This window comes from Lepidochelys kempii, chromosome 18, assembly GCF_965140265.1.
Source record: "Lepidochelys kempii isolate rLepKem1 chromosome 18, rLepKem1.hap2, whole genome shotgun sequence".
Lineage (NCBI taxonomy): Eukaryota > Metazoa > Chordata > Testudines > Cheloniidae > Lepidochelys > Lepidochelys kempii.
Window position 1 is genome coordinate 21,182,228 of NC_133273.1, and position 20,086 is coordinate 21,202,313.

The window sequence follows — 20,086 nt, forward strand, 5'->3', positions numbered from 1 at the left end:
TTCTGGCACTTCCACATCTGGCCCTAGCTGAAATCTGGCAGTAATAGGCAGATGTAAAAATAAGAAAAGCTAACTCAGCATTTCCAAACCTTCCCATGGGCATGGGTTATAGAAAAGGGTTACGCTCTGGGGGGGCCATGGAGAGGGGGGCTTATTTTTTCTGAGTCAATTTACCCTCCCTGGCTGGCACAGCTGTTCTCAGCATCCAATAAAGAGCACAACTGAAATGAGAGAGAAGATGAAAAGTGGAAAAGATCTGTGGAAACAGCAGGCATCCCTTGAAGGTGAAAACCATCAATGTCGCAGGAGACCCTGGTGCTGAGACCGGCCTTCCAACTACGTCTGAAACCCCACCTTCCTACTACTGCAGCAGTGCTCTGAGAATGAAGGATTTCATCACTGCAAGACTGAAGCAGGGTCTTTGATTATTTTGGCACAAGCACTTGCGTTGACTCTTCATACCAATGTGAAGGCAACAGCAAAGCTGTGTGTGTCACGCAGGAAAGAAGCCTTTTTTCCCCCCTCCCTAATGTTTGTTTCACTCGCACAAGCTCCTAAAGAGCTGCTGGCACCTCATGAAAAGCTTTGATAAATATTCACTAGAGTGACAATTTCATCCTGGACAAAATCCAGGTGGAGTAATTACCTTTAGCCAATCTAAGCTTCCACAGCAGTTTCAACTGAATATGGGATTCCTATACATAGAGCCAGATCCTCAGCTGGTGCAAATCAGAGCAGGTTCACTGACTTCAGTAAAGCTATGCTGATATACACCACCTGAGATCTGGCCCATCGTCTGTAAATTACTTGGTGTTCTTCTGGATGGAAGGGCAAAACCCACCTTCAAAGCTGATCCATGTACCTGGTACGTCCCTTTTCAAGGGCTACTGTTCTCATGTAGTATCATCCAACAGGAGTGCCACCCAGGGTTTAACTCCTCAATCAGCATCCATCAACTCCTGCTGCTTACTCCCTCCCTGACATCACACTCCTTTCTGTGGCATGAAAGCAACAGAGGTGGGAATAAGCAGCAAAAGAAATGCAGACACCAATCTCTTTGAATCACGTGCCAGGACAAAGAAACAAGGATACTGTATGATTGACTGCAAGCTGTCTCTGACCAAGTTCATCTTCAAAGGCACTAGTGGTCTGCAAATGGGAATCCTCTATTGGGATAGATTTAATGGTATAACCTCGGCACCTACTCTGGTTACAGTTAAGGCCAATCCAGCCGGTGGGACACGTGCAGCGCCCTGTCACATGATCACAGCGGGCTCCGTTCAGACATGTGCAGGTTTTCTGACACTCCAGTCCATAAAATCCATCGGGACAGGCTGGGAAAACAGAAAAAGTCCAGAAATGTTTGTATAATCGTCGGGGTGTGCAGAAGGCTGGAAATCTCCCAAGGAGAGAGGGACATTACACAATAGCTCATTCTGCTAATAAAGTGCTTTGCAAATGGATTTGTAGCAACTTCATAAAAAATGTACACCCTCACACCATGACACGATTCAAACTTGGAACTGAAGGGTACTGCCATAAGAGAGCCATGTCCCACAGAAAGCAAGGGCTGGTTATTCGAGACACTTGTGTTAGTGCCCCAGATTATCCTATCAAACAAGTTTATTTTTCTATATTAATATAACTATATTAATCAACACAGTATCTGAGAATTAAGCTGTGTTGACTGGTTAAAGCAGAGGACTAGGAGTCCAGATTTCTGGGTTTTGTTCCCCACTCTAGCTCACTATCTGTGGGTGAGCCATGCAAAGACTATTTACCACTTAAGTCTTGTTGCAAGGACCTTGTGCTAGCTCTTTGTGCATGGGTGAATTTCACCCTCAGATCTTGAGAAGTCATTTATCCTCTCTGTGCCTCCATTTCCCTATTGATATAAGAACGATACTGTGGGCTTGTCTACACAAACACTTAATTCACAGCAAGCTGGGGTGTGAATCTACCATGCACTTGCCTGCGTGTGGACTCTGCTGATGGGCAAGAACAGTTCCCTAGTGTACTTTATCTACCCCTCTTTGCAATGGTGTAGATCAAAGCACAGGAAGGAACTATTAGTATGAGTCAGCATGGTCCACATGGGAATAATGTATGGCAGATTCACACTGCATGTATTGCAAACTAGAGTGTTTGTGTAGACAAGCCCTAAGTTGCAGGGGGTGAGGTTTCATTCATTCCTGTTTATAACCTGTTTGGAGATCCTTGGTTGGCAGCTGTTAACAATACTGTAAAACTCTTGTATTGACATATTACAAACTGGGCAGGAAGACTGGAGGAATGTTTGTTCCTGCATATTCAGTGCTATGGTTTATCCCACCTGTGTAGCGAGAACTCACTTCATGGTTCATTGGTGGGATACATTTCCTGTCCCATAAAAACTACAAATCCCCCTTCGACCTTTCTCTTGTGTATTTAGGGCTCCAATCGGAGTGAGAACATAGCCAAGCGCTCGTCTCAGGGCCTAATGGTCTCTTCCCTTTGGCTGTGAAATGGGCTCCCCTTCTGCCTTCCAGGGCTGCGTGGTTGCTGGCAGACTAAAACTCACCTCCTTCCCGTCTCGCACCCCCGACACAAAACTGTCGTCAAAGCAGCTGCCAGCTCTTGGTGTTCCCTTCGTAATGTGAGTGGGCTGTCCTCTAGCCATCACTAAGGGGGGGGGGGGGTGTTGCAGTATCCACCGTAAAACCATGGGGCTCAAAGCTCTACAGCAAAATCCTGGTCTGAACTGAAATGGCCTCTTCAAGGTCTCACTCAACTCGGGAGGGAGTTTTTCAATTATTTGGTTTTCACTGTATAAAACCCACGTTACTGTGCTTATTGCAGGTGGCTGTTTGCAAGGCGTGGAACTAGGGACATGCTGGAAAAGCAAAACTGGCCCAGGTTTGTGACTAAGAGAAAAAGTGGTGCGTGGGGATTATCTGCTTCTTCAGTGATCTCCCTTGGGAGCAGACAAACATGTTAGTGTCAGTCTGAATCTTTGGCAAATCTCAGAGGATTGTTCAAAACTGCAGATGCTTTTGGTTAGTGAATTGTTTTACAAATACATTGATGGATGTTAAGGCTGTGGGGTTTAGCCACCATAATTAGAAGCTTTGGACCAGTAATGGGCTATTAGTATTGAGGTAGCCTAAAGACCCTAATCAAGGATGGGGAACTCATTGGACAAGCACATAATGACAAAGATGGTCCCTGCCCCAAGGCACTTACAGCTGAAGATGGGACTCTCCAAACGTTCATCAGCTTGATTTGGATAAATACCCCAAAAATGGGACCTTTGACAAAGTACCCAACCCGCGTGGAGTGGGATACCTTGCTGTGAGATTGGTGTTCCTTGCATCTGACCAGGTTGGAGATAAGGTGAGAGAAGACTTTTGTTGGCTCTTTCAATCTTAGTGGGAAACAGGAAGTGCAGAGCTACCCTTTTCAAATGCATGCACCATGCAAAAATCAGATAGCCTTCATGCTGCCAGAACATACCCACATGCATGTGCAAACAGGGAGGCTCCTTGTTTACATGCACCATCATTCACTTGTTTGTATGAACCTGTTATTTCCAGAATTAAACTTTGGGACCAGCCTGGGACAGTGCAATAGTCCCCACAGCTCTGCTGGGTGCTTCTTGCCAACACTTCCAGTAGGAGGTCCTGCACAATTCCCAGTGACATGGAGACTTCATTAGACATGACAGGTTCCTTAGCTCTCCTTAAGGAGCAAAACCAGCGTACTCACCACGCTCACAGAATGTCCCGCTCCAGCCAGGGCTGCAAGTGCACGCCCCACTGACGTGGTCACAGACAGCTCCGTTGTGACACTGACACCGGTGTCGGCAGCTTAGCCCAAACCATCCTTCAGGACACTCTAGCAAATACAAGGCAACCAACGTTGACAAGAGTGTCCTTCCAATCAGGGTCATTTACGAGGCTACATGAGGCCGCTGGTTCAGACCCTGCCGAGTGAGGGCAGCAGTGAATGAAAGCAGCGCTATCTGATGGCTGGTTGTTTGCAGTGGACTGGTGGTCTCTGCTCCAGGACTTAGGGAACAGATCCATGTCACCAAAACACCAATCACAGCTGGCACTCATTGGTAATACAGTAGAACCTCATACGAACGCCTCGGGAATGGAGGCTGTTCATAACTCTGAACAAAACGTTAGGGTTGTTCTTTCAAAAGTTCACAATTGAACATTGATTTAATACAGCTCTGAAACTTTACTATGCAGAAGAAAAATGCTGCTTTTAACCATCTTCATTTAAATGAAACAAGCCCAGAATCAGTTTCGTACCTTAGAGTCCTGACTGGCTTCGTATGGAGTAGCTCCAGAGCATCAGCCGGTGACTCCGTGACACCTTGTCAAATCTTTTTTTTTTAAACTTTCTCCCCCCGTTTTTTTGTAGCCGTTTACATTTAACAGAGCACTGTACAGTATTTGCTTTTTTCTTTTGGTCTCGGCTGCTGCCTGATCGCATACTTCTGGTTCCAAATGAGGGGAGTGGTTAACCGGTCAGTTCGTAACTCTCGTGTTCTACCGCATCAGCAAAGAGACCAGGCCTGGGAAAAGAACGAGCCCCACCCCAACAGATGTGCCATCATGGGGGAAGCTGGCCCTGCTTCTACCTGTGCTTTAACCGTTGTGGATAAGCAGAGGGCTTCACTCAGCAGGGCTGCCAGGCTAGCATCTTTTCCTACCATAAAAGCTAATAGAGTTCAGCTTGGCTGAGCGCTCCAGCCTGGAACCCAAGGGCTAGACCAGCCTGCCGACAACACTCACTCTGATCACAACGGAGTCCCGTAGAGCCGGCTTCACAAACGCACTGTCCTGTCCTCATATTGCAACTTCCGTCACTGTTGCTGCAGTTGCAAGTGTTAGCACAATCTGGGCCCCAGTGGCCAGCGTCACAGGCTGAAACAGAGGAGAGACCACGCCGTGAATGGCAGTGCCCTTTGCTCAGCTGGGCAAGGACATGGGGGAGAAGGGGCTTTTCTTCTCTCCTCTGGATGCATGTGGCTTCCATCAATGGGCACGGCTTATTTGGGCCTAAGCTTTCGTGGGTAAAAAACCCCCACTTCTTCAGATGCAACTCCTCGTTGTTTTTGTGGATACAGACGAACAAGGTTATCCCTCTGATACTAGGGGATAAGGTAACACAGGGTACCACTGCATTTTGTACAGGGTCCTTTGTGCAGCTTGAATCCCCACAAAGGACACGGAAGGAGAGAGGGAGGGCAGGTAGGCAGAGGGGCTGTGACAGACAGTTGCACAGACAGAACAGAGACACATGAAAGCGAACATACACTGAGAGGTGCCCTCCACACAGTGTCCATGGCACACGAAGAGTGCTGTACCTCTCCTGCAGTTATCCCCAGTCCAGCCAGGGGCACAGCTACATTTCCCTGTCACCGGGTGACAATATCCATCATTCCCACAGCTACATCTCATCTGGCAGCCTGGCCCAAACCAGCCAGCTGGACACACTGCAAGGGAAGAGAGATATTAAGAGCAAACTGCTGCAAACGGTGCAGTAGTTACATTTTTGACAGGCAGCGTGTGGTGTTACACACCCTGATTTCCAGCATGGCTCTAGTGCAGGGCCATCAAGATTGGCCCAGCCACATGCTTTAAAAACCCTGCTTGCCTGATGCTCCCGCCTGGGCTGACCAGGTCCAGGAACCTGCCCTGAGGAGCTGCATTCCTTCTGGCATTACTGCTTCCTTCCATACATCAGACAAGGAGGAGGATTAAGCCACTTATCTGCAAGCAGCTAGACTTTAGCTCCATACCACTGCCAGACCACAGAGGGATTGTCTGAGCAGAGCACCGGGCCCCAGGAACTGACTCACTGTGTGACTCTGGGCCAGCTGCACAACTTCTTGGTACCTTGGTTTCCCAGGCATAGGCTACGTTTAAAATTTAGGTCAACATAGTGACATCAGTCAGGCACAGGTGTTGGAACTAAGGGTGCGGTGGGGGAGGGTGCTGCTGCACCCCCAGCTTGAAATGGTTTCCATCGTATACGGGGTTTGCACTTTGGGTCAATGGCTCTCCGCTCCCCCACTGTAAAAATGGTTCCAGCACCCCTACAGTTAGGGGTGTGAGAAATGCACAGCCCTGGCTGACGTAGCTATGCCAACCTCACCCCCAACTCTGTCGACAGAAGCTACCATCACTTGGGGAGGCGGTGTTCCTACACCAACAGAAAAATCCCTTCTGTTGCTGTAGGCTGCACCTCCACTATGGGGTTACGGCACTGCAGCGACGCTGGTATAGTCCTCCTAGCGTAGACATAGTCCCTACAAAAGGGACCCGTGGTAGCTCGTAGGAGCTGCAAGGACACCAGCTAACGCCCGGCACTCCAGGATGTAAAATGCTAAGCGCTGTTTCTTCTTTAGCTCAGTGGTGACAGATAACCACAGGCTCAGATCAATAAGTAGGATAGTCCAGGCCACACCTGTAGGAATCCTAGTGATCACCACCCACGCGCATTCACTGAGATGGAACAAATCCAGCCTTAAATGTCCCCACTTACCCTCCTGGCAGCGACTGCCAATGTACCCAGGTGGACACAGGCAGGCACCCGTGGCCGGGTCACAGCTGGCGTCGTTCTCACACTCCAGGCAGATCTCCTGGCAGCCCACTCCCCAGCGGCCATCGGGGCAAGCTGAAGCACAGACAGAGATGGATGCCAGAGGAATCTCCACTCATTATTCCAAAAGGCAGCTAGTGCTGGGGAAAGACGCCAGCTCCAGAGCCCTGGAGGATAACACGCTCCCTTTCTCCACAGAGCTGGTGTAGTAAGGGCAGGGAGAGGGCAAGCTTCTGTGCAGCCAGTGCATGCAATCCCGCCTTGGAGAGGCCACCCCTGGGGATGGAACCCATTCTGCTGAGAATACTAATACGGTGGCAATTAGTACCAACCGCAATGCGGACACCCGTCCACTAGGAAATGGCTGAAGACCACCATGCTGCCCACTCTACACCTTTCTCACCCTTGCTGTTACTGCTGCTCCTCACATCAGGGCCTGGGGACAGGAAAAGCAAATGCCACGAACAAAAGATGCCCCAAAAACCACTAACGAGTTTTCAAATCTGTTTCCCCCCCACCCCCCGACCCCCATCTCTCATCCACCAGCCCACATTCCTGGACAGAACCCCACCCTCATTCAAATGCTTTCAGAGAGAGTATTCACCCGGTTTACATTCTCCAGGGAGTTTTATTGTTATTTACTTTAAATTAAGCTTTTTTCCTTACTACCTGGATCCCTGGGTCCTACTCCAGAAAAGGGAGGGAAGTTAATGACATTAGAAAGGCAGCACTGAAGTCACACAGTTAGACTTAACAAGCCTTTTCTTCGCCCACCAGGCAATCTTTCCAGGAGTTTGAACAACGTCAATGTAAATGGGAACGAGCTGGGAAATCTGTTTCTTTGATTCCAGAGCATTCTTTCAAATATTACAGCCCTGGGGTGCCTGCAAGCCCTGGGAACCATGCCACAAAGCTATTTAAAAAGAACTAAAGAGACAGGTTTATTTTATTGTTTCTTTATGACTTAAGTGAGGCTTGTGCTCTCGTGATCTGAATTTCCTTTCTTTCAGTGTGGAGCTGGGGGACAGACTACACGCATCCCAGCTCTTGGGGCCAGTTATCTTTATGACAACGGAGTCTCTACGAATGCCATCATCCTGCACTACTCCTGTCTGTCTGGAATCTTCTTCCCTTACCAGCCAAAACGTTCTCTCTGCTGCACCGTTCCATACCGGGAGTGGAATCAGGTACATTGTCTCTACAAACTCAGCAATGCTGCCTCCCCCACAGCAAATGCTATTAATTCCTGAGCTGGTTTTCTGAATCCACTTTGCTTGTTCCATGCATTAGCAGGCTCTGTTTGTTTTCTTCACCTGTTTTGCTTGTTTTTCTTCTGATATTCTAGATGAAAAATGACAGTTTGTGTGCACAAGCCCTAACCCACCAGTTCTTCATCAAAGCCACATTGCTGGGAATCTCAAATGCCACTGCTTCAGAAAGAACAATTCATCCAGTGCCAGGGGATTTACAGTGACACAGAATTCCAGCCAGAGTTACTGAGGTCGAATAGGCTGAACCAAGTTTTCCCTAGCACTTGGAGTCTCTAGGCATCCCAAAGCAGCTGCTGAGTAAGGAACTGAACATTCACAACGCACTGACTGCGTGCAGGCAGCTGGTGCACCTGAAGCCCAGCATCAACTATGTGAGGGACACACGGTAAAGCAGGCCAGCCGCTTACGGGCACTAAAAAAGGGCCTGATCCTGCATGCCTTCTGCATGATGCTGCTTTCCATCCATTCCCACTGGGTTCAATGGGAACTGATGGTGCTCAGCACTCCCCACAATGGCATCCTAAAATTGTAAGAGCTAACCACTTGCTTTTGCTGTGCATTGAGATAGGTTTGCTTTCTTGCCTGCTTTATGCAAGCACATAATTCTGCAACCTAGGCTAGCCCAAGCACTTTCCAATGTGTTTCTTGCTGCTTGATCTTACAATTAGTGAGTTCTGACCTGCTCCTCAGTAAGAAAATGTTTTAAGCAGGTGGTCAGCATTCAGGCAAGATGGTTTCTTCAGGTTGCTAGACAGAGATCTTGCTCAGCATTCCTAAGATTTGCATTTAGTTCCAAAAAGGAGCCAAGAAGCTGAGAAGTGCTAAAGCTGAGTCAAGCATCCTTCTTAAAGTGATAGCAAGACCCTCCAATGGCTGGGGGGAACTATTAAGTGCCGTACATGTGTGTCTTATATTGCTCAGTCAAGCTATTAGAACTAAGACATTTCAATATGACTAATATCTTCCAGCTGTTGTAGCTAACTTTTTTATTTAGGGATCTCTGGTCTTCCAGACATTAAAGGGACATGGTGAGGATGATAAAAAAAAGAAAATATCCATCTGTAAAGAAAAATTCCTTAGACTTCAACACTTGGAAACTCCAATTCACTTTTCATTCCTCACTTGCTTACACGTCATTCAGCTTGGACAATGAACCTCGACTAGCTTGTTTTATTGTCAGTGTCTTGGACACAAGAATAATGCTGCTTTTTTTTTTTTTTTTTTTTACACTTTCTCACAATCTATTTGCAGGAGGTTTGTAAAACCTCTTTAACAAAAGAAAAAGAACCCCCCAAATGGACAGTTTAACTCTCCCCCCACCACCCGCAGCCACACCTCTTGCCTTCTCACCTCGGCCACAGTCAAGTCCTGTTCTACCCGGCAAACAGATGCACTTCCCAGTGAGCCGGTCGCAGGGGGAGCTGCCACAGGAACAGGATTGTAAACAGTTAACCCCAAACTTCCCTTCTGGGCACTCTACAGTTAAAATAATGGAGGAGAAATCACACTTCACTATGACACATTTTCCAAGAGAAGACTTTCAGCCAATCACAGCTCAGATCCCTCACGTCATCACAAAAGAGATACCTCTTCCCTGACTCTGTGGGGTCACATTATGGCTGTTTCCCGGTGCATGTGTCAGAAGTGGAGAGGGGAAATGGCTCCCTCCACTGGAAAGGAGCATAACCACACTGCATATTGCTGAGGAGCTGGGGAGGGTGGCGTGAACACAGGACCAGACACAGCCGCTGATGCGCTCCATGCTGCAGAGGGAATATGTCTTAGTGGGGTGTGTGTGTGGCCACGCTGTCATTCACCCTAGCCATCATGCCCTCCTCCCCCCTCCAGACCTCACCCTACCCACCAGGCCCACAGTGAGAGGTCCCTGACAAGGAGGCAGCACAGAAATTTCACAGCACCACACAGTTTTTCTATTTGAAATGAGCTCCTCTATTGCTACCTGCCCTTTCACAGGAAAGCTCATGTGTTCAGTAACTACCATTTGAGGCCAAACCGCCCTCCCCTGCTGCCTATGGTTTGCTGCCTGCAAAGTGTCCTTATTAGAGGTACACCCAGAGCACAAACATTCATCCACAGGCAGGAGCTGCCAGATTTTAGCACCTTTAGTGTATTTCCACCAAGACTGGGCATTGTCTGTAAACCAGCCCACATTCCTTCCTGGCCTGGAACCACGGAGGACCTCATGTCAGTGGTTCCCTTGTACTGAAACACAACTGACCCATTTTCTGGCATCTTGTTTCTGTAATCCGACCAATGAAATGTCTGTCAAATTTACCTATGGCTAAATCTTAATGCTCAGGGAAGCTAAAGGAGAATTCCCCCCCAAAACCAAAAACACAGTAAACTAAGGGAGGACGGGAAGGATGTTCACATGGCTAGTTTTTCCTGTGTTCCCTTAGCAATTAAGGAGGATATTTCTGTTTGGGTCAGGGATTTCCTGCCTCAACTGTACAATATGTGGAGAAGTCGCAACCATTCATTTGTCAAATCAGTCTCTTGCCATCAAAATGATTGCGACGGCCTCAATTCAACATTATGATATCGCTGCAGGATACGATAGGAAGGCGAATGCCGTGCAAGAAGCCCCCAGGCTTATACTGAGTCACACGTAAAATGGACGCACACTGGCACACAAACAGACACCACTGACGTCAGTTAACCCCATGCAAGTGCCAAGAGGAATAGCCCTAAGACCCTCCATAACTGCATGCCTCACCCCTTGAGCTACAGAAGTGGCTTTCAACACCTCAGCACATCTGACCTCCCGTCCACTAGAGGGCAGATGTGCACACACTTGCACGCCAGAACACTATTTTCAAATGAGTCAAACCTCGACTCTCCCAAATCATTGCCTAACCCGAAGTCCAAAAAAAAAAACAAAACCACACCTCTAAGTCGAAGACCGAAGTTCTCAGACATTACAGAGTCCAATTTTTATGAGTCAGCACTGTCGACAATGGATAATGTAATGCAAAGCGAGCAAGAGAATTATCATGCACAAGAGGAACGCACATTTTCATTTCCTTTGCTCACTGTGCGAGGCTTGTTTGGGAAAGCCAGATTTTGGTTTTTTGCAGAATGATCTGCTTTAGTAATTAAGTCCCACATAGACCGAGTGCCTCAAAGTTAAAGATCCTTAAATCCTATTTGAATCTCTGAGGAGAGCTCCAGGCTTGGAATGTGTTTGTACACGTGCCCCAGCCTTTCATAAGACTAAGCATTGTAACACACTGACACTCACAAAAGATGGAGGGGGAAAAACCCCCGCACATGTTCAGAGATTTAAAGCAACACTGCAGAGTTTTCTAATGTTTCTCTTCTTTGCTAATGGGTGGCAGATGCTTGTCTTCGCTCTTTAATAGTTTCCAGATCCAAACAAGAGTCAAGAGCCTATTATTTCTATGAAAATATTTGTGTTATTTCCTAGGACTCTTCCCTGAGGACTTTAGCTCCATTCTTTATTCTTTCAAAAAGCATCTCCTGATTGACATTTCCAACCTCTGGACTAGCTCAGTGGCTCCAGAGGCAGCACAGTTCTCTGCCATATGGAAGATCTGAGACCACCAGTGACCTTAGGAAGGACCCCTGCTTCCCAGGTGATTGGAAGCTAGGAACCCTGTAGTGAAGCACAAACTTTGCAAAGGTTTTCTGCATCTCCTCTGGTAGATTCCTGAAACTCTCGTAGATTTGGCAAGGAGGGCAGAATATCAGAGAAAGAGGGCAAGAACTGCAGGAGAATAATGCCTGATTGGCATGGAAGAATCACTAAGAAAAATCAGTGGCATTAGCATTTGGTCAGTCCCATGGGCATAACATTGGCCATGATGGGAGACACAAGCATGAATCTAACTTTGAGACAGTGTTGGACAATCCTCACAGGGCTCAGCAGTCCAGCACAGATGTGCAACCCAAAGATCAGACTTTTACCACAAAAGGGTGCCAGCTACAAAGTTTGGATGCGACCATCCCAAAGTTTTGAGGTGTGCTCAGCTACAGGGTTTATCCCAAGTTTCTGGTCTAGAAAACTGACAAGAATGGGCTGACAAGATTTTGAGCACCTCCTGCCTACAGTCAGAGCTAAATTAACCTTACACAGACAACTTTTCTTGCTGTATTTTGGCAGAGCCACTTATACACCTGGATAGTACCAGGAAGCATATGACAATTAAAACATTTTTGGAGGGAAAAAAGGAGAAGCACTTTCACGAACCTCAAAGAAAAAAGAATCCGTTTGAGTTGGTTGAAGTGACAGGCAAAAGAGTGGTGGTGGGGGCCTCTGGGGTCTCTCTTATTTCCCCCCGTCGCTTTTTGCAGCACTATTATTCAAACACAAAATTAAGCCACAGAGCTTGTTGCTAAGAGGGTAGTCATGTCAGCAGAGAGCGTGGGTTGCAGGCACAGAGCCCAAGCTGATCGAGATAGATTATTTGCTGTCATTGGCTTTTCACAGGAATGTAGAATAGATATAAAAGCAATCCCTTTGACTTGCTCTACTGGAATATTTTGGTGAAAATCTACGGCTTTCACCTTCACTGATAAAATGAATGGGCTAAATTTTCTGTGCTGTTATTCAGCATAAGCACATGCTACTAAATTACACTAACATTTGGTAGTCACAGTCAGAATTTGGACAATGAGCAGCAGCGAGTGTTTTTATGCTGTGGGTTTTTTCCTTTCTATGTCTGAAGACGACAGCACTTGGATATTTCCTATCAGATCCAAGAAGTTGGCACTAAGGTTAGAGGAGACAAAAATGGGGCCCAGAGGGGGCCACTCCTCCCCCCGGCATCCCCATGGACCAAGAACTGATGAATGAACACGTGACATGCTGCAATCACACAGGTCACTCTGTTGGTGTGTTATAGCCCTTCCCCCACCTGTGTCTGTCTTGTCTACTCTGACCAAAGCTCTTCAGGGCAGGGTCTGTCTGCCACTCTGGGTTTGAACAGCGCCTAGTACAATGGGGCCCCTTCCTTGGCTGGCCCATAAGCAGCAATGTCAGAAACACGTAATAACAATAATTAAATGCGCCAAGAACAAAACAGCTACACAAAAGGGGATGATGCTTTTTGATCCGTGGGCCAAACTGGAGGCTGGACCAAAGTCCAATTTTCCAAGTTCTGTTGCAGTCATGTTTCCTGGTTAATCATCCCCTTACACCTCACAGCAACAGTTCTTCTACTGTCTTTTTACATTAATCTACGAGAATTCACTGCAAGAAAATCTAACATGCACCTCTGCCATGAACTAACAAAGCCAGGGAGCTCGTACAGTCTGAGCACTGCACCGCAGTTAGCCGGGAGGTTCAGTCATGTATTCCAGTTGCCAGGCTGCCTGGCAGGACATTGAGAAAAGGATCATATGGGGGCACCAGGTTAAATTTTAAGACCACTGAAATATAAGATTTTCTTCTCCTCTTTCAGATCAAAAAAAGCTTTAATATGGAATAAAACGCAGAAAGGAGACTCTGACTCCATTCTGCCAGGGATGGAATGCCTGAAAAAGAACAGATGTCAAAGGAAGAAGAAGAAAATGCTGCTAAATATCATCTTCATCTACAAAAGCCGAGGCACCCAAATGGCAGGATAAAGTGTTGCTTTTTCCTCCTGCTCTGATTAAGAATCATTATTAAAAAATGTTTCCCTCCACACTTTAAAAAACTGCAATGCTTTGATACAGCCCCTGGGTGTTCTTTTATCATCTAAAGCCATTTCAATTTCAGCTTATTTCTTCTGGCTTCACTCCTATAGGGAGAGGAAGCTTAAATTGACCCCTACAGATGTTCAGACTCTGCACAGGCAGCAGCTGGCACAGGACACTGCAGGCACCCTGGAAAGATGTTTGGCCTAACAAGGAGAAGTACACAAGAAGGTGGAATGTGTGAACTGGAAGTTGGGACATAGAAGAATTTTGTCCCAATTCATTTCTGAAATTCACAAGCCCTTCAGTGAACTTGAGAGGCAATAAATCAGGGCTCATCCTTGGAGAACTAACAGACAAACTCTAGCCACGTTACAGCGCCCAGTCACTGAACAGACATATAGAGGCAACATTTTCAAAGGGACTTGCGATTGTGGATGCCCAACTTGAAATATCTGAAAGAAGCCAAATCAGGTCCCTTTACAGTGTCCCACACTGGGGATCCAAAACTGGAAGTACCCAAAGACACCAGTAGTGGCTTTTGAGAATTTAGACCAGAAGCCACACAGGAACGGCTTTAATAATGCTTCCTTTCAAAGAACTGCCTGCCTAGAAATAAACCATTCACACCAACCCTTGTACAGAGTCTGTGTCCTTTATTTGTCTAATAAGCATTTTACAATGAAATATGCCACCCTCAATGTAAAGTGCTGTAAATGCCTCTGTAAATATATCGATGTATTAAAAACTGGTGTTCTAAATAGTTTGGCACTGATTTGGAAGCCAGTTATATTGTACTTCCAATGAGACTTAGGTTTCCAAGTCACGTAGGCACTTGCGAAAAATCTACCCCGTATCTACAGCGTGCTTAAAAATTGTTACGTGTGTCATTAACGCCTTTGTAACCTTTGAGGCAAGTAACCTTTAGAACAGTAGAATAGAGAGGAACATATATTGACCCCAAGCACTGTAGTCATGCTATAGCGAGAGGAATCAGCCTTGCAAAGCATAAAGTATCTGGACTCCACCTGCCGAGTTATTCTCTCTCTCCGTTTTTAGAGCATGTTGGTTACTGCAGTACCTGGGAAATCTCCTCCCTAACCCCCTGTGGTTTTGATACACTATAACAAGCTGAACAGCGGCATTCAGAGGTAGCTGCCAGCGAAGCTCACTGAGCTTCTGAAAAGTAGAATATGATACATGCACAATCTGTGCTGGTGCAACACTTGTCCTTCCGCAACCCAGTTCCACATGCGGTTTTTACCTTGGTCGCAGTTCTCCCCATGGTAACCCTCGGGACACTCTTTCTGACACTCTCCGCTCACATGGTCACAGGAAACTCCCAAGGGGCAACTACATTTGTTCTTGCAGCCACCACCATAATAGCCAGAGTCACACTCTGTTAATGACAGACATTGAAAAGAAAAAGCATTCGGCATTAGCAGACAGACCTGGGAAGAACACGCTGCCCAAACTGAGTATCAGGGATTTGAGGTACCTGCAGCGGAACGCTAACAGACCCCTCACTGATCTAATATATCACACCTAGCTGGACTGTGGACACAAGTTCAGGGAGTTTCCACCGGCATCCAATGTGTGTGGAACTAGACACCCTAAGTTAGCTGACCAAGGCTGAAAATTGGGCTTGCTCCTGTTCTAATTCACAGGATGTCCTTGGGGAGGATCTTAGTGGTTCTTTGTTTTCCCAGTAAAATTAATGAGCGGGGGAAAAAAAGGAAAGCCCAGGGAAATACTCCCCTAAACAGCCCATGTCACCTGACCACTCACTTGTCTGACACCTTTTGCCATGATAACCAGGTTTGCATCTGCAGGAGCCATCCTTCTTGTCACACTCCTGGGTATTCTGCTGCACACACAGGCATTCTTCAGAGCACCCAGGCCCATAGGCCCACTTCGGGCAGGCTAGATGTGTTGGGAAAGCATCATTAAGTGCTTTGGGAAACCAAACAGCAGAGAACAACCAATAGCATCATTATCACCCTCCAAAGACCCTGCCCAAAGGGAACTCTTAGAAAGATCTGTCTGACAGTGTTAGAAGGTAACGGTGTTAGAAAGGGTTCATCCTGGTTTTGAAAAAGTTAATGTGGGCCTGAGAGGCTAACTAACTCACCTGGCTGCACCTAGAGGGTGGGAACCAGGCCTAACTACAGATGAAGCCAAGCTAGGTGATGACTATAAAGGAAGGAAGACCAGATTAGAAGGGGGCTGCAGGAAGAGAATGTTTCAGTCTGTCGTTGGCTGTAGAGAGTGGAGAGACTGGCAGGGTCAAGGAGGAGGCCCAGGGAGATAGCTGGCCTGGGGGATTCTCCCTGAAGTACAGAAGTCTGAAAGGATACCAAGAGAGACAAGGAGCAGCCATCAGGGTGGAGCAAGCTGCAGTGGTGAGCCCTGATAAAAGGGCAGGATCTGGACTTCCGAGGAGAGAGCCCTGGGAGGCATTCAACTGCGAAACAGAGAGGGATGAAAGGTCAAGCCCGAGAAGGGAAGAAGTTGGGTGTGTTTGTTGTACTTTTAGTTAGGGATTTTGTTGGGGGATTCCAGAGGAGAGCCCTGCTAGTCCCAGCCTTGAGAAAGGGTGAAGCTAGAGAGGTTGTGGGGAAATGGCCTGAAAAAGAAAGAGGAAGAAGTCCAGGCAGGCAGCAGCAAGGAGTCTGCATGAGGCCCCTGATAAGAGGATAAGAATAACTGAAAGCCCTGAGAGAAGGATATGAGGATCATGGGACCCAGAGATGGGGTAAGGACATTGTTACCCTGGAATGGTTGGGGACTAAAATGTGACCTGGCTGAAGGGCCAAGTCATGAGAAGAAGCAGACGATGGCATGGAAAAGGAAAGCTACCTACACCACACCCAGCCACCAGGGGGCACACCAGCAGTCAGCCAACCCTTCTATGGCTGGCCAGACTCACCTAAATGGCAGTATCGTCCGTAAAGTCCAGGGTCACACAAACAGGCCCCGTAAATTCGATGGCACCGACCTCTGTTGGCACAGTTGCATTTCTTCCTGCATTGTTTCCCAAAGAATCCTTTAGGGCAGCCTAGAAAGAGGAAAATGTACTCCGGTAAGAACACCCAGCACAGGAGTGTCACGTCACTTTCAAAGTGGGTGCTGATAATGGAACTTGGCAAGAACACCCCCATTGCAAAATCACTGCCTGTATAGGATAACAAATTATCACAGTCCTACAGGGCACCTGGATGTGAAAGACGGAATGGATCATTCTGTCATGAAGAATAATGTCTGCCTCTCTGTGAGATAAGATATCAATAAGGGGGTAATCAAATCATATGCTTCTGGGCATTATCCAATGGCTGCGGGGATCAGAAAGGATTTGCATCTCTCACCTCATGTACAGGGCTGTTTATTAGGTTAGATGCATTATGGAGTGTTGGGACTCTCTCTGAAGCATCAGGAATCAGCAAATACCACAGACGGGATACTGGACTTGATAGAGAGTGATTTGATCTAGTGTGACACATCCTATGCTACAGGATGATGACAAACCCATTCTACAGACAGACCTCTACAAACAACTAGAAAACACCAAATTACCATTGTCAGCTCCGGGACACCTTTCAGTGCAAAGGCTCCCAAAGTGCTTTACAACCAGAAATGCACAGAAGCACTGAAATGCAGCCGCATCCAGGGTACCAGATGGGAAGCACCAGGTTAGAAATAAAGGCCAGTGGGAAACAAATGCCCTGTGATTTCTGATGACCCCCTAGATTAAACAGAACCTCACCCAGCAAATCACATGGTACTTCCTCCCTTTATGCATCCAAGATACTCCCCAGTGCACCCAGCACCATTGTTTCCACATTGGAAGGACAAAGGGCTGAGTCAATCCTGCTGGCAGCCAAACATGGAGTTCCAGGAAGTCTAGCTTTTTCAGACCTGACACTTAGACCACTAAGCCACCCCCTGGGAAAACTGACAATCATATTTGAACTGTTAAAGGAATAGAACAGTTGCCAGGTTTTTATTAATGCTGAAGAATTTAATATTAGAAGCATATGCCAAATACACTGCATCCGCAGAACACTCCCACCATCAGAGGTACAGGTAGCACAAGCCTTCTCCCATCTGATAACAACATCATACAGTTTAGGAAGAAGGAAGGCTGTCTGGCCCAATTCGCCAGCTCTTTATTGTTTATCTTAACCCCACCTTCCTGCTTTTTCACTGTGCCCCTCAGCTGCCTCCTTCCTAAGGAAAAACGTCTGGGTGTGCCTCAAACTCAGATATACTCTGCTTCAATTGCCTTCTCCAGCAATGGATTCCGTCTGCTCCTAACCACTTGAATGAAGTCATTTTAATGGAATTTCTTACTGCCTCCTTGTTTTCACGTTTTTAGATTATATCTCCATGATTTTAACCCTTCAGGGTGAAAAATAAATCAATATCTACCCCAGTTCAACTGATCCCTTTTGTGCAAGAAGATGGGAAGCGACTATTCTCAAATGTCTCCAGTGTCTACCTCCACTTCAGCGACAACCATGACACCTTTCCACACCACTTCTACTTCTTATGACTTGGAACCTTTTTTCTTTTTTTTTTTTGGCTGCCTTCCACTGAACTTTCCCCAAGACAATCATCTGCTAAGAGGCAGTGCCCATTACTGCTCCCTGTGTCTCAAGGAGGACGTCACTGATCTGCTAAACTCGGGCTGCAAGGTGCGTGGGGCAGGAATTTGGGCGTGACCTAGAACACTGATTCCTGGCAAGTGGGTTTTTCAATCACCCTTTTCATATGGAAAAAAAAGTCTCTTTAAACACAAGACTACGTGACCCAGCAAGTGAGATGGAATCTAGGGATGTGTCAGAGTCTCACACACAGTGATGTTCCAAGCAAAGGGTTAAAAGATGCCAGGTGCCCTTAAAATACAGGTGTCAGGTAACAGATTAAAGAATATAAACTGAACAATAGAGCACATCCTATGTAAAGTGCTTCTAAGTTTTAACAGAACCACAAGTGGACAGTGAACCCCTGGGCATCACACTTGGCTATGATCTCCATTTATCACTAGAGCAAACACTCCACTATAAAGTATCAATTCAAATAGCAAATGAACTATCCTGTTAGCTCTGGGAATGGAGTTTGTAAGCAGTTAAGAAATATTGTTTTCCTCTTGCTCTGTCCCCAATTTCATTAAAACACATTCTACAGTAAAAAGAGGAGAGCAAGACAATTAGGAAGGTACAACCCCCAGCACCTTGTGCAAGAATTCAGGGCCCAGAATAGCAGAGAGACTGCACCTATCCTATGCACAGATCCCTCTGTCCTTCCTCCACATGTATTGCACTGATATCATTCTTTCCTTTTTCCAGTACTTTATTAGCATTAACTAATCATCACAACACATTGGTGAGGGCACAGAGATACTGATTGCCCATTTTACAAATGGGGAAGCTGAGGTGGAGAGGTTAAATGACTTGCCTGAGGTCACTGAAAGAGTCAGTGTCAGAGCTGATATTGATGCTCGGGAGTTCCTGGTCCGCTGTCCTGTGCTGATACTTTCTGCTCTGCCCACCCCAGCTCCCAAACTGCTTAATCTGTGCATGAAACATTACTCACAATGTGCGTGGCACAGTGCGTGCGGCCAGACTGTGCCTTCAGTTACAGAACCAGGAGCACAGGGTGGCCCAGTGTTTCTATCAGCCTGCTGTCTAACTGCTTAGAATGAAGCCTTCCCGCACAGAAGCACCTCCCTCACCATCATGTCACTGGGCTAAGGGGAGCGAAAAGGGGGAGTCTCATTACTGCATGAAGCAGGAGATTGGGAACTTGACCATACCATCCTCACACAGTTCTCCACTGACCCCAGGTGGGCAGCGGCACTTCCCAGTCACTGGATCACACGTGCCTCCATTCTTACAGTGGCAGGTGAAGCTGCAGTTCCTCCCAAAGGTGCCTTCGGGACAGGCTGTGAGGGGACAGAGAGACAGAGGTCAGAAAGGCGATTGTACTGTCACAGCTATTTGTTGATTTGTATTGCCCTAGATCAGAGGCTCTCAAACTTTTTTTTTCTGCGGACCACTTGAAAATTACGGAGGGTCTTGGCGGACCACCTCTTTCCAAATGTTGTTTGTACCATTAGCTATATAAAAAAAAAAACCCTTAATAATAAACTTTTTTTGTTCTATAAATAAAAGCACACGACTCATTTTAATAGTAGTAGTCTTAACCTTTCTAACGTGACGGATGTGCCCTCTCTCCCCCGCCACAGCAGCCCCCAAGTTGGGGCTGGGAAGGAGGGGGGTCTCCCCAGCAACCACAGCCCTGGAACTGGGGAAAGTCGTCTCTTTCTCTGGCCGTCGCAGCCCTGCAGGTCCCAAATTCCCCCCACCCCCTCTTCTCACCCCATTGCTCCCTCCCACCTACTCCCTATTCCCCCCAAGGCCACCACCTCACCTTACATGTGCATCTTCTCCAGAGTCCAGGCACCTAATTAGTGGAGCCACACCTGTGCGGCTCCACTAATTAGATGGGTGGCCCTTCATTTTGTCATGTGCAGCCGCCCAGGTGTGTACCTTAGA

General features: G+C 47.1%; 1 protein-coding gene across 11 annotated transcripts in view; it reads right to left on the bottom strand.

Moving 5' to 3' along the window:
* MEGF6 (multiple EGF like domains 6) overlaps positions 1-20,086 on the bottom strand; it is a 255,960-nt gene that overhangs the window by 19,615 nt on the left and 216,259 nt on the right. For all 11 annotated transcript variants that reach the window (XM_073316362.1, XM_073316365.1, XM_073316363.1 and 8 more), the window contains 10 exons: positions 19,345-19,473; positions 16,459-16,587; positions 15,318-15,452; positions 14,794-14,928; positions 9,219-9,344; positions 6,541-6,672; positions 5,360-5,488; positions 4,785-4,916; positions 3,745-3,873; positions 1,206-1,334 (listed from right to left, as the gene is read on the bottom strand). In XM_073316362.1, the coding sequence (XP_073172463.1) occupies positions 1,206-1,334; positions 3,745-3,873; positions 4,785-4,916; positions 5,360-5,488; positions 6,541-6,672; positions 9,219-9,344; positions 14,794-14,928; positions 15,318-15,452; positions 16,459-16,587; positions 19,345-19,473 (1,305 nt within the window). The remainder of the gene's footprint in view (positions 1-1,205; positions 1,335-3,744; positions 3,874-4,784; positions 4,917-5,359; positions 5,489-6,540; positions 6,673-9,218; positions 9,345-14,793; positions 14,929-15,317; positions 15,453-16,458; positions 16,588-19,344; positions 19,474-20,086) is intronic.